Source organism: Marmota monax, unplaced genomic scaffold, assembly GCF_021218885.2.
Source record: "Marmota monax isolate L192 unplaced genomic scaffold, Marmota_monax_Labrador192_F-V1.1 WCK01_AAM20220418_F8-fsc00068, whole genome shotgun sequence".
In the NCBI taxonomy this organism is placed as follows: domain Eukaryota; kingdom Metazoa; phylum Chordata; class Mammalia; order Rodentia; family Sciuridae; genus Marmota; species Marmota monax.
Window position 1 is genome coordinate 1315102 of NW_026692352.1, and position 15580 is coordinate 1330681.

The following is a 15580-nucleotide window of genomic DNA, read 5'->3' on the forward strand; positions in this document are numbered from 1 at the left end:
ACCTAAACATATTTCAAATTTATATTTTAATAATTTTTTTTCCTAGGTGACTGGGGATTAAACTTATGAGCACTCAACTTCCAAGCCACATTTCAGTTCTTTATTGTATTTTGTTTATAGACAGGGTCTCTCTGTGTTGCTTAATGTCTTGTTTTTGCTAAGACTGGCTTTGAAATCATGATCCTCCTGCCTCAGCCTCCTGAGCTACTGGCATTACAGGACTGCACCACTGTGCCTGATGTATTTCAATAATTTTTATACATAGGTAAAAAATCAGCAGGCAATTCTGATGGAATTAAAGTTCTGAACAGTGATAAATGCACAAAAATTAATTTCAAGTTGTTACCTAAAATAATATAATTCATTAAGTTGAAGAGCAAACCCTAGTTGTTGTTTTTCCCCCCTGTTTTCGGTTAATGCACATTAACTACACAGAATATGGGGTTCATTGTGTTGTATTCACATATGCAAGCAAAATAAAGGCAATGTTTAAATATTTGCTTAAATCTTGTTCTGAAAAGTGATTTAAAGTAATGTAATCTACTGAAAGTTTAAAGGTGACTATATATTTAATGTCTGCCACAGAAAATATTGTGTTTGGCAAAACATAAAAAAACATGAGCCCTGAAGGCATGAATTGTGTTAGAGTTCTTGTTTCTCAGTCACTCTGTGATGCTCTCCATTTTCTATAACTTTCTGGGCTGCTATTTGAATTGATACAATTCGAAAATAATATACAGCTTATATATTATTTCCAAGTTAAAATTGACACATGCAAAGGTCTAAGAACAGTGTCCTTTTCATGTTAGGAACAACTAAATATCATTTTTCTTCCTCATTTTGCATGTGAATGATATGAACTGTGATCATACATATAGTGCAATTACCAAAAGGAGTACTAGGTGAGTAGTCTCTGATGTGACTAACATGTTCAGATACACATGATGAAATTTAAGAGGTATAGGGCACATGGGAGAGTGTATAGAAAAGTGTAGGAAGGAAACAGATTTCTGAGAATTAAACATAAAATAAGTGGGTATTTTCACTTGAAAAAGAATTTTGTAGAAACATGCATGTTACTCTCAACTGTTACCACACAGAAAGTCCATTAAACCTGTGGAGCTCAAGAGGTTTGGGTCAATGTGTCTCAAGGTTCCTGAGTATAGCTTTTGGGAAGTACTAGGAAAAACAAATATGCAGTGGACTCTCTACAAACTGAATAACCTTACCTAAGAGTACTCAGATGTCAGCTAGAAAATTGTCTTTCAGGATAATAAAAATTAAAAAATGGGATTGAGGATTTCTAAGACCCTTTTCATTTATAAAATCTTATATCAAAAGTTAATTTGGCTTATAATTAAGAAAAAACTGAATTCAGAGAGCACTATTCAATTTTTATTTTATTGTTCACAGATAATTAGTATAGATTTTTTAGAAAATTCATTAGATTCTTGAATTGCAGCTGGTGCTTTGTGTCTGGCTAATGCTTAGGGCCACTTGGTGTGTACCTAGTGCTTAGTGTCACTAAGGATTTTTACTCTAAATTACAAACCAGAAAGTTTTCTAAAGTGAGCCTTTGGATCTTTCAGCATTTGTTTTCAGATTTGTGGTAATGACATTGGCAGAACACTTTTGCTCTAACCTGCAGAGAAGACAGAAGGCATCTGCACCATGGAACCAGCCAATAAGTCTGAAATATCTCCAAACAGCTTCTTGCTGATGGGCATCCCAGGGCTAGAGCACTTGCACATCTGGATTGGGATTCCCTTCTGTTCCATGTATGTGGTGGCTGTGGTGGGGAACGTGACCATCCTGGCTGTGGTGAGGGCAGAGCAAAGTCTCCATGAGCCCATGTTCCTATTCCTGTGCATGCTCTCAGTGACTGACCTGGTGCTGTCCACATCCACGCTGCCGCGCATGCTCTGTCTCTTCTCGCTGGGAGCCCACCACATAGCCTTTGAAGCTTGCCTGGCTCAAATGTTCTTCATCCACAGCTTTACCGCCATGGAATCAGGCTTCTTCTTGGCCATGGCCATTGACCGGTACGTGGCCATCTGTGAACCACTGCGCCATGCCACAATTCTCACCCACAGTCGCATTGCCAAAATGGGAGCTGCTGTGCTGGTGCGGGGAGTAGCCTTCTTTTCCCCACACCCCATCCTGCTCAAGCAGCTCCCCTACTGCAGAACTCGAATCATCGCACACACCTACTGCGAGTTCATGGCTGTGGTGAAGCTGGCGTGTGTGGACATAGGAGCCACCAAGCGTTACAGCCTCAGTGTAGCATTTATGATTGGTTCCTGTGATTGTCTCTTCATTGCTTTTTCTTATGCTCTAATCCTCCGTGCAGTCTTTCGTCTTCCCTCCAGAGAAGCCCGTCTGAAAGCTCTGGGCACATGTGGCTCCCATGTCTGTGTTATCGTTGTTTTCTACTCTACTGCTGGCTTCACTTTCCTGACTCATCGCTTTGGACACAATGTGGCCCCCCAGGTTCACATCTTCATTGCAAATATATACCTTGTGGTACCCCCCTTCCTGAACCCCATTGTTTATGGTATTAAGACAAAGAAAATTCGAGAGCATGTTCTTAGTTCTCTAAGGGTAAAACTTTCCTGATTATACTGAAACTATTTGCAGAGATAGTAAGAGATCAAGAAGGAAACACAATAAATAACCAATCACTTTCTCATATCTGACATTAAATATTTTTTTAGTGGATATCAGATATTTCATTAGATTTTACTGGGAAACAATGAATACATGTTATATGAGTTCCCTTATATTATGAAACCAACAGGTGTGATATTTCTTATGTGCTCCTGATCTTATTTAGAGCTTAATGTACAATGAGAAAATCTCCTGTTCATTGGTGGTACCAACTGAATGAGATAGTACAATTAATGAGTTCCATCTAGGTTTGGGTTTTTTTTGTAATGCAATAGGTCACCAGTTAAGGTTTTTTTCCAAATTTAAAGACCACTTCATAAAAATGAACTGTAAAACATTCCAAACACTTCATTGATCCATCCTGGAGACAAAAAATGGAAATGGTATCTCCTTTCTATCTCCTTCTTATGAACCACTTTTTATAAGCATCTTTAAATTAATGTTTTAATCAAACTCTCTACGAATGGTTGTTTTATTGTAGTAAAAATATTTTATATGAGGTTTGCCCTTTAACAGACATATGCTGTATAAATACAGTACACAAAGTATATAGTTCTCAGGAAGATAAGGATAATTCCTCCTAACCATAAAATCTGTAAGAATTTATTGTTAAGAATCCAGTTATAACTTGTAAGCATGTACCAGTATGACCTAGAGGTTAATGTACAATGGCGTAATGTACAAGGGCCTAATGGCCCTTCCTCAGCAGCTGATGCACTCGGCCTACAGGGAACTGGAGACCCGCTCGCGAAGAACGCAACTTGGCCTTATTGCCAGTCTTGCCGCGGCTGGACATAGTGCGCTAGGTAGAACAGTTATGGAAGTAGGACTTGAAAATCTGATGCCATCTTGCCATAGTATTCACTATACAGTTCACCTTGTTGCCAACCCTATGGCGCTCGGTACGCCCCACATTTATTATTTTGATAGGGGACGATAAGAACATGAGGTTAAGGGACTACTTTTATTAAATGGGCCCAATTTGCTGAATCCCAAATGCTTTCTTTTCCAAGAAACAATTTATGGGCAGCCTTGCCTGGCTTAAGTGGACAGTCTAGATCACATTTCTCAGCAAACTACCTGTTATCTACAGGAGAAATGAAGACCTGAAAGAATAAGAAATAAGAAGAACCCACGTTACTCTAGAGGAGGAGATTTTGTGACCCTTTTCATTAATCAGATCCTAAAATTCAGGAAGATAAGGATAATTCCTGCTAACCATGAAATCTGTAAGAATGTATGGTTAATAATCCAATTAGAACTTGTCAACATGAGTCAGTGTGACCTAGTGTTGTCATGGCAGTGGGCCTTGAAAATCTGATACCACTTTTCTATTAGTTATAAGTCAGGCAGTGGATTTGGGTAGGACTCTTGGGAAAAATTTCTTGGATCCCCCATAAAACCGGAGTGAAGGTAAGACATGTTGTCTCTCTCTTCTCTAAGAGGACCCACTCTCTCCATTCAGAGTATCCTCTTTCCCTTTTCCTATCCCTTCAATAGACTCATTCCTGTTTATCCGAACAGCATCTCTGAAATCTGTCTGACTTAATTGCAAGAATTGGAGTTTTGTTTGGGTGGGAGAGTCTTTGAGCTGTTTCAGTTTCCCATAAGGCCCCAGGCCTCTAACAATTTGACTTAAGCTAAATTCAACCTGCAGCCTTGAAATTACATAATTATTTTTATTTCTGTTTCTTCATCCAACTGATCACCAACGTGTCCCTATACATTCCCTCGACCTTTTTATCTACCACACACTTGTATGCATTTCTCACAGATTAAATCTTTTCAGCTTTAACTTCTCTCATTTTCAAATTAATAGTAATGAAACTGAAGTCATTTTCTCAAACACCGTCTTTCATCCACTTAAAATCTTCGGCATCCTGTTCCTCAAGGTAGAGGATGAACTCCTTAGAAGAGCCATTGCATGACTGGACAACAGTATGAATAGAGCCAGGGGTTCTCTTCACAAGAAATCATAGAACAGGCATCAATACAGCCCAACATGACTGCTTTGCTTCTGAAGAGCCTCACATTGCTTACTATTCTAGCTGTTGTGATATTTAGAAGCCATTTCCTTCAGTCTTTCTTAGTTAAAATCCTTCCCACCTCAAGAGGCACTTCTTCCAATGGGCTGTCCTTAATGTTTATTTGCAAATGATGTCAACCATTCCTTTTCTTGACTTTAGCTTTAAGATTCATCTAGTATCTGTCCTATACCTCAGTTGTTTGTCCCTCCCCCACCCCCCACCACCATTGTTCCTCCAGTGACATGTTGTTAAGGGCAAGGGACATATTTAAAAAATCAAGTTTTCACAGACTTTAAATCTATGTCAGAGTTTTTTTTTTTTTTTTAAATTAAATTCTTGTAAAGAAAGAGACTAAATGTGTAAATAATATTCATCTTCCCATCTCTGATGCTCCAGGTTTAGATATCCCCAGGTCTACCTGAAGGAACATAAATATGGATGATATTTACCCTCATGAATATATATATATAAATATATACACTCTTAAAATATATTTTTTCAATAATTTTATCTACAAACAGAGTGTTGGTTTTGTCTCTCATGCTTGCATACTTATATTTCTAAACCTCATCTGAAATATGCATATATACACAAGAATGTGTACTTGGATATAACCTGAATATGCATATTCAATTTCATTTTAAAATATGCAAACCACTATTAATTCTCTCAGTTTTCATGTGTTTATTTTCAAATACATAGATTTGCTCAAAGAAATTGACAACTTATTTCACAAGGGACTTCCACATGCCTTTATTCAACTTTTAGGAATCATATCTTATGCATACTTACTTCTTTCAGTCTTTCTTTTCCTCACCTCTCTTCTTTACCTTCACTCAAAATTGTTTTCCTTTTATTTGGTCTCTAATACCACCCATTTCTTCCTCATTCATGACCCAAATCGTTCAATATGAAATATTCTCTTTGCATGATCATGTTCTACACTAAAATGAATGGTTTCTATTCTTGTTCTTAAAGAATCTAGAATTTTCATGACATATAAGATAAATTTTATTAGTAGAGCAAGTAAGTCTTATCTTAAAGTAGCTTTGCTCTTGAAACTAGAAGATCACAAATAATGCACAAACTTCTACATTCAGTCCATCCACTAAAATAAAAGAATAGGAGAACAAAACTGTTGAGGAAAAGGAAGAAATTAAATAGGAAGAGAGGATAAAGGAAGAAGTATAGTGAGGGAGGGCAGGGAGCATTATATATTCCAGTTGATTTTCCTCTCCCCTTCTGAATGAAGTGGAACTATGTGGGTTATACCTGTGAGGTACCCCCATGGATCCTCTAACTCACTTTGATTTGATTCTACACCCTCTTTCTTGAAAGGAAAGCATATACTCTATGCTCATATTTCTGGTTGTATATACTCATTTTTATCACACCCCATTTGACATTGTAGTGATTAGGTTGGAATATGCTAATATATATTGTAACATATATATTACAATATATATATGTAAAATTCTAAAAGTGGAAGTAAAAGGAAGAATTGAAGACTACTGCTTCATAAGACATATTGCTCAGTTTTGAATTTCAAAACAACAATTCACTAGCTCTGGTGCTCTTTATCAAGACAAATCTCAGTAACTGAATTTCTTAAATAGTTGTACATGCAGATAATATTATTTCAGAAAATAATTTAAACTTTAAATATTTTTCTTTCTAAATTATGCTTTATCTATAGTTAACACTAAGAGAGAGAAATAGTTAATGTATTAATGACAGACAGAATACTCTTTGTTACATACCAATCAACATACTTAAAAGCAATAAGAACTTTAAAAAATTCTACATGAGTCTTGATTCCATTGGAGTTAATTTATCATGATCTTGCTAAAATCAGAAATTTAAGAAGAATATTTCAAGAGCAGTGTATAAATTGTAACCTAGAGTGGTAAACTTAAAGTAACTTCATCATGAGGAGGAGATTTTCATTAATTCTGATGACAAATGGTGGAAATTTGCCAATGAACAAGGAGAAGAGAATGATTCCAGAAAGAGGATAATTATATCAGAATGCATTCTCCTATCATTTATAATTAAAGAACCAATTAAAAATGAACAAAGGAAGAAAGGAAGAGAGGGAGGGAGGAAGAGAGGAAAAAAGACAGACTTAAGGTGGTCTTTCAAGCTGAAATAAAAAAGGACTCAAAAATAATACAAATTCACATGAAAAATGAAAAGCACCATTAAAGGTAATGAAATAGATAAAAATAAAAGTGTAAATATGCAAAAAAAAGGCAATTTAAATGCTTAGAAAAAACTGAGCTGGTGGATTTTCAGTATCAACTTTATAGCTGTGTTTATGCATCATCTTCACAGTGGTATACAAGAAGAAAAATGCCTTATAAGTTTATGTTCATGTGAATTTTAGTTAATATTAAAGAAACATACATATCTTCACATTTTTTTTTAATCAATGGCAACATGTTGGGGTTTAAGTGTGCAGAGTTTAGCTCCCTCAGGCCTGACATTTTGCAAGAGCTGTGGCTGTGATTTAGGTCAGCTGAGGCAAACCTCAGCTAGGAGGAGGAAAAGTTCTCTTCCCCTTATCGCAAGTCACAAGTTCTGCATGGTTTGGCCAAGAGGAAGAAGCTTCCTGCATACTTATCCTGGGAACAGTACATTCTGAAGAAACAAATGCATCCTCAGAGGAGTTGATAATGTCTACAAAGAACTTTAGGAGGGTACTTATCAAACAAACAGGAACAATTTGAATCTAGCTCTGTGTATCCGCTGAGGCATGATATTTGGACAATGTGGGTAAAGTGTTATTGAAGAATTGCTTGCTTTGTTAGAAGAAGTGTATAAAAGGAACTTGCAAATAAACTTCAGCATGCAGTTGCGATTGCTGCCTTGGCTCTGCATCCCCTGTGTCCCGGTTATTTCGTGACCCTTACCCAGGGACCCGAACGCTCTAGACGTTCACAGCAACACATATCTTAGAAGAGTCAGGAACCAAGGCTACCAATCACATAAATGTTCCAGTAAGACCTTACCTAATAAACTCATTCAGTGAAAGTACACTAAACTCCTACTATGATCTAGTCTTAGCAAGGAACATGTAAATCACATGGAAACCACGCTTCATGCAGTATATATCTGATGGGAAGGTCATATCTAGGAAGCTGCAAAAGACAAACTAAATTATATATTTAGCAAATAACTTCACATTGTAGAAACATGGCATATTCTGTCAAACATGATGTATTAACAGAGAACATGAAATGGGGGCAACCTTGGACAGAGGGTCATATTTTCTCTGAGTATAGATCTGAAATATAAATGGATAAGTTTTTAAAAAGCTCGAGTTAAGAAAAGTCCATGCAGAAAAATTAGTAAGAAATATCTTAGGCATGGAAGTCAAGAAAAGCTCAAGTTGTTTAAGGACATATGGTCAACTATTATACCAGGAACAAAACAGACATTTGAAAGATTGGTGCTATTGTGGCTGAGCAAGGACATTTGTGGAGTTCAAGGGACCACCAATGTCCTTGTTTAACTGCTCCTGTGATTGTGCAGAAAGATTTCAGATGCATGGCAGAGAGTAGCAGGTATGAGTTAGAAGAGATAGGAAATGGGGAAAGGGGACACTCTCAAAGGAGAGCAGTGAATCCTTTCAGAGAGGAGAGGGGTGGCACACACCTCTTGCCCTCTAGTTGGGGACCCCAGGGAAGTTGACAAAGAGTCTTGCCCAGTTGTACTTTAGACTGTTGACAGACAGCAGAATTTTTATCCAGGCTTCCAAGTCCCCACTGCACATGGTCTTACCACATGGAGGGGAGTATTTACTACTGTAATGACATGTTAAAGATCCAAGGCAACTCTGGGTCACAATGGCCCATCCTGACCAGCTCTAATTTGAAAAGGTTCTTTCAAATTTTTAGGTGAGGTGTTTGAGTCTAGTTATCCTATCTCCCTGAGTTCTAGAATCTATTCTGTATAAAGATCCCAAAATTCCCCTCATGTCAGGATAAGCTGTGTTCTTCTCAACACAGAAGAGCTTTGGGGGCCTGTATTTCTCCTGTAGATAACAGGATGTTTGCTGAGGAATATGACTTAATCCAGGTAGGGCTTCAAGTAAATTACTTTTAAAAGAAAGCATTAGGGGATCAGCAGAGGAAGCCAAGTTTATGGAATTATAACCTTAACCTTATGTTCCCACCACCCACATCTGTCTGTTACCTATCACTGTGGCCTCTGTATGTTAACCCCCAAGTTGTTAGTTTACCACAATGGGCTGAGATAGGTTAGAATAAAGGTGGCATGTGTTGAACCCAAGTTTTTAGGATAAAATCTTTACACATAGCTCAACCAAGAATATTTTGACTCATTTATGGTCTACCCGTGATGCATATCCAGTAAAATTGTACCCAAATCTGAAACTATAAAGACCAAGGACTTAAAGGACCCTCAGAGTGCTATAACCAAAACATTCCCCCATAATGTGGCTAAGCCATTACCTACACATACAAGCCTCCTTTTTGCCCTAGAGTTCTTGGCCTTTCTTCTGTATACTCCCAGTTGGTTATAGCTTCTAGATGGTCCAATACAAAGAAACTTCCTCCCATTACTCATCAACATGCAAACCTGTCAATGTAAAACCCAAATAAATCCTGTGTATGCCAATGTCACCAGAAGGTAAAACAGTTTTGCTTGATCACCCCCCAGATTTCTCCGAACCTCTACAATGTCACATGCCCTTAGGTTAAATCTGTAGGCATTTGTTAATTACACTGCTCTGATATGAAAGTTAAATAGCCCTTCTCTATTATCATTTAGATGCCAAAAAGTTATTATCAAAAGTAGATCACTTAATTCAGTTTCCAAAGTGTAAAGATAGGCTTCAATTGTCTTATATATTTATATTTTTAAGAGTAATATTACCTAGTAACGTGGAGTCATTCTAGGTCTTTAAACTTAAAGCAGTTTAGCTCCATGGCTCCTGGAGAGACTATACTAACATTCCTATGAGGTGGATGAGAAGAATCCCCTTTTGGTTTGCATAAAGGAGTGGATGAGAAGGGAATTCGCTCCTTTACTTTTGTAAGCAGAGAAAAACAATTTCCTCCTACATATTCCGCCTATTGACTGTCTAGATGTTTGAGTAGGAAAGTAATCTGAATTTCACACCACTTAGATCGGCCACTCTGGTAAAGGGAAACTGATTTTCTTATGGTTGCACTGAGTAAATTAATATAAATCTAACCATAATCTGTCTACATTGCATAACACCTGCTATTCACACTCAGAGTAAAATTAGTAAAGGCGAGAATACCCAAGAGGTTATAATCACTTGAGAATGGAAGATAGTTTAGGCACATGTAAGAATCTGATGTTGTATCTCTTGCTGGCTGAGGCAGAGAAGATAAGGAATGGGTTGCTGAAGATGCAATACAGAAAAGAACAAGCTGGAAAGATATGAAACAGCAGGTAGGGAACTTTCTGACCTAAACACAAGGTTATGGAAGAGTTTAAGTTAGTGATGAAATCTAGGGAAAAGATGTGAGAAGTTACCAGCAGTTAAATAGTGAACAGGATCTTTGGGGATGGTAGAGAGATCATTATTTTGAGGTATTGGATATTGAACCCAGGGCATTATGTATGCTAGGCAAGCACTCTGCCACTGAGCTACACCTCTAGCTCTTTTTATTTATTTATTTATTTTATTTTGCGGTAGGGACTTGATAAATTGTCCAAACTCATCTCAAACAATTCTCCTGAGCCAGCCTCCTGAGGTGGTAAGATGACATGTATGCATCCCCATGCCCAGCTAGAGAGAAAAAGTAAATAAAAGAACTAAGTAGTTGAAAATCTGAAGAATTCAGATAAGAACAATTTTGGAGAAGATGAAATGGGCCAGCAGCAGATATATACAAAAGGGGCAATGTTTCATAATTCAGATCTGGAAGACAGATTGTTGGTGGCAAATCATGAAAACACCGGCAGTGACAGTCCATCTGTAACCTTAAAATGAGTAAGGAACTGAGAAAGCATGGGCAAGGGAGATGGGAAGAGCATCAGCAGCAGAAGCACAAGCAAACCATACAAAAATGCAGATTCATTGAGACTCAAGGAAAATAAAAGTTGAACTGGACAGCCGAAAGTTATGCCAGAGAGGTTGGTTTACCCAGATTGCAAAGGCATTGCTTATCACTTGGATAGTTTCACTGTAAACATGGATTTAAGCATTTTGTATCAGAAGGAGTATAGACCTTCATTCAGGCATACAACATTCTTTGAATCTTTCTGAAATATTTGCATTGGTTACTGGCATTACCTTTAGTAGCTGTAGCGTTCTCAACAAATTTTAAGTCAATTGTTCTTCCTTTTTTCTCACTCATTTAATTTTAATTTGTATTCCAAAGACAGCTAAAGATGAAGTGAGGGGAAAATTTTTAAATATGAATGCTAAGTCTAGTAAATGATGGTATCGGAACATAAATAGAACCCCTTTTTTGTGTGTGTATGTGGGAGTTCTAAAGTGTTATATATTTTCTGATACATTCAACAAATATATACCATATCAAAGCACTCAGCTGACCCTTGGAAATAATGCCTTCATTAATTATCTTAAGAGACAATTCATGATAATTACTCCACCTCAAAGTAATTTAGGTCTTGTAGTTTGGGAAAAGGACCTTTATCCCCAGAAGGCCACCAATCATGTATATCCTTTAACTAAGTGGAATCTGGAGTCAATCATAACTCCAGCTCCTGTTAACTGAGCATGCTTTGTATTTGCTCCTTATAGGGGTGGCTCTATGGGAGACTGTCAGCTTTGGGTTCGGTTTGAGTGAGTGAAGGCAGAGATATCAAACACTAAAAGAGAGAAGAGAGCTGTATTCAAGTACGTGCACTTACACAAGTATGAGTTTCTCAAAAAGGTAATTTCCAACTTTTTGAACACCCATGGTAAAGTTAAGGATAAATACCACAGATAAATAATAATAAATATTAGAAAAAAGAATGTAGGGAAAGAGAAGGTAATGGAAATGAGATTGATCAATTTAGTTATGTGTATATGCAAATATGACCTAATGAATCCCACTAATATTCATAATTATAATATAATGGCCATCAAAAGAGTATGTGAGCAAAGGTATAATGTTTCAAAGAAGCATAGCATGTTCAGAGAATAGTTAGAAATTCAACATTGCCCAGTGAAAGTAAAGAAAGAGTAGTTGTCTAGAAGGTTGGGGAAATGGCTTATTTTGTTATTTAATGTGCAGCTCTGAGTTTGTTGAGTCTTTGCTCAGACACCTTAGTGGAATCACATTACCTACAGAATAATGAAGACATGAACTCTTTCCAGTGCTTGATTAATTAAATTCATCTTTGTGTCGGGTGATATTCTAAGTTGTTGGCATGCTTTAGTTAATTAATTTTTGCTTTTCTCACTGTACAGACTGGGAAGCTGAGGAATGAGATATAATTAACATGTAGAGAGCAAACTAAACTTCATGATGGAGATAAATGTATTTAGGAAGAACCTATGCTGGGAATAAAAACAATTAAAAGAAAGAAAAGGAGAAAACTGAAGTGTCAGCATTGCTGGTGTGACTTGATACATTTTAAGATTTAATGAACTTTATAGCTTATAAGCTATATATCATAGTAATTGAATAGAATTGTGTAAATAATCATTTTATAAAGCCCAGGACAGACTAGGATAATTCCTAAATAACATTGACAATATTTCTAATCAAGCATGCAATTGGTTTAATGTTCTCCATATTTACCCAAAAATATTGGCTCATATGAGCATATTTGCAATTGTGGTATACCTGGCGAGACCTTGCAAGCTATATGGGGGGTAAAAAGAATTCATCATATATAACTTCATTTTTATTAAACTCAAAATATTCATTATTACCTAGTCAGTAGCATATAGAGTATGCTGATAAGACTAAACCTAATTTTTAGAAGGACATAAAGGAGGCTGCAACTTACCTAAACATATTTCAAAAATATATTTTAATAACTTTTTTTTTCCTGGGTGACCAGGTATTGGTTTCAGGGGTACTCAACCTCTGAGCCACATTTCAGTCCTTTATTGTATTTTATTTAGAGATAGAGTCTCACTTAGTTTCTTAATGTCTTGTTATTGCTGAGACTGGCTTTGAAATCATGATCCTCCTGCCTCAGCCTCCTGAGCCACTGGCATTACAGGACTGTACCACTGTGCCTGATGTATCTCAGTAATTTTTATACATAGTACAAAATCAGAGATAATGCTGATGGAATTAAAGGTCAAAACAGTGATAAATGCAAAAAAATTAATTTCGAATTGTTACCTAAAATAATATAATTTGTCAAGTTGAAGAGCCAAGCCAAAATTTTTCCCCTCCTTTTTGGAGGGGAATTGGTACAATTTTTTTAAAATTTTAAAAAAAATTTTGGGTTAATGCACATTAACTACACAGAAAATGGGGTTCGTTGTGTTGTATTCACATATGCAAGCAAAATAAAGGCAATGTTTAAACATTTGCTTAAATCATGATCTGAAAAGTGACTTGAAGTAATGTAAACTACTGAAAGTTTAAAGGTGACTATGCATTTAATGTGTGCCACAGAAAATATTGTGTTCAGAAAAGCAAAAATAACATGAGTCCTGAAGGTATGAATTGTGTTCTAGTTCTTGTTTCTCAGTCACTCTGTGATACTATTTCTTTTCTGTAACATTGTAGGCTGCTATTTGAATTGGTACAACTTTTTAAAATTAATTTATATATTTTTTACAATTTGTTATTTATGATGGCAGAATGCATTTCAGTTCATAGCACACAAATGGAGCACAATTTTACATTTCTCTGGTTGTACACAAAGTAGAATCACCCCATTCGTGTCTTCATACATGTACCTAGGGTAATGATGTCCATCACATTCCACCATCTTTTCTACCCTAATGCCCTCTCCCTACCCCTCCCTTCTCTTTGCCCTATCTAAAGTACCTCCATTCCTCCCATGCCCCCCACTCCCAATATGGATCAGCATCCACTTATCAAAGAAAGCATTCAGCCTTTGGTTTGGGATTGTCTTCCTTCACTTAGGATGAAATTCTCCAAATCCATAAATTTACCTGCAAATTCCCTGATTTTATTCTCTTTTAATGCTGAGTAATATTCCATTGTGTACATATACCTCAGTTTCTTTACCCACTCATCTATTGAAGGACATCTAGGTTGGTTCCACAATTTAGCTATTGTGAATTGTGCTGCTATAAACATTGATGTGGCTGTGTCACTGTAGTATGCTGTTGTTAAGTCCTTTGGATATAATCCAAGGAGTGGGATACTTGGGTCAAATGGTGGTTTCATTCCCAGTTTTCTAAGGAATCTCCATACTACTTTCAGATTGGTTGCACTAATTTGCAGTCCCACCAGCAATGTAAGAATGTGCCTTTTTCTACCAGTAAGATAAGAATATGCCTTTTCCCCACATCCTCACTATAACTTATTGTTGCTTCCATTCTTCGTAATGGCCATTCTGACTGAAGTGAGATGAAATCTTAGAGTGGTTCTGATTTGCATTTCTCTAATTGCTAGAGATGTTGAACATTTTTTCATATATTTGTTGATGAATCATATATCTTCTTCTGAAAAGTGTCTGTTCACTTCCATGTATTGATTGGGTTGTTTGGTTTTTTACTGATAATTTTTTTGAGTTCTTTATATATCCTGGAGATTAGTGCTCTATCTGATGTGCATGTAGTAAAAATTTGCTCCCATTCTGTAGGCTCTCTATTCACCTCACTGATTGTTTATTTTGCTGAGAAGAAGCTTTTCAGTTTGAAACTGTCCCATTTATTGATGCTTTATTTTATTTCCTAGACTTTAGAAGTCTTGTTAAGGAAGTAAGGGCCTAATCTGTCATGATGAAGATTTGTGCCTTCTTATTCTTCTATTAGGCTCAATGTCTCTGGTTTAATTCCTATGTCCTTGATCTACTTTGAGTTCAGTTTTGTGCATGGTGAGAGATGGGGGTTTAATTTCATTTTGCTGCATATGGATTTCCAGTTTTCCCAGCACAATTTGTTGAAGAGGCTATCTTTTATCCAAAATATTTCTTGGTGGCTTTGTCTAGTATGAGATAACTGTATTTATGTGTGTTTTTCTCTGTGTCCTCTATTCTGAACCATTGGTCTACAAGTCTATTTTGGTGCCAATACCATGCCATTTTTGTTACTATTGCTCTGTAATATAGTTGAATTTCTGGTATTGTGATGCCTCTTGCTTCACTTTTCTTGCTAAGGATTGCTTTGGCTATTCTGGAACACAATATTCAGCTTACATATTTTTCCAAGTTAAAATTGACACATGAAAAGTTCCAAAGACAGTGTCCTTTTCATGTTAGGAACAACTAAATATCATTATCTTTTATTATTTTGTATATGAATGCAATTAACTATGATCATACCAATAGTGAAATTATCAAAAGAGTACTAGGTGAGTAGAGTAATCTCTGTTGTGACTAACATGTCAGGATACTGTTAAGGTGCTACTTCAAAATCCCAAATAAAACCTTGGGTCTTTTTGAAGCAAAGACTGTTAGAGTCTGTAAACAAGTCAAAATAACACCTGGCATTTTGCCAGGGGAATGTTAGAGTTCGTAAACAAGTCTGGATGGTGCCTGGCAAAATGCCAGAGGGAGTGGTTTGAGAAGTAACAAAAGCGAGCCATTAAGTGTGGAGATTCCTTATTGGTTGACTGATGTATCTAGTTTATGCTAATTAGATAAGCTGTGTGGAATGTATAAATACTGCTCCTGTCCTGCAATAAATGGCTCCTACTCCTGCTGTATCAACGTACACAAGTTATTCGTCACCCCCCTGATTATTTTGCTGCATCTGGACTGTGGCAAAAGACAAAGGA

At 36.6% G+C, this 15580-nt stretch overlaps 1 protein-coding gene across 1 annotated transcript; it reads left to right on the plus strand.

Annotated features, from left to right (window-relative positions):
* Positions 1-1671: 1671 nt before the first annotated feature.
* On the plus strand, positions 1672-2616 carry LOC124090958 (olfactory receptor 52P1-like). Its single transcript, XM_046441768.1, has one exon. The coding sequence runs from the start codon at positions 1672-1674 to the stop codon at positions 2614-2616; it is 945 nt and encodes a 314-aa protein (XP_046297724.1).
* Positions 2617-15580: the final 12964 nt, after the last annotated feature.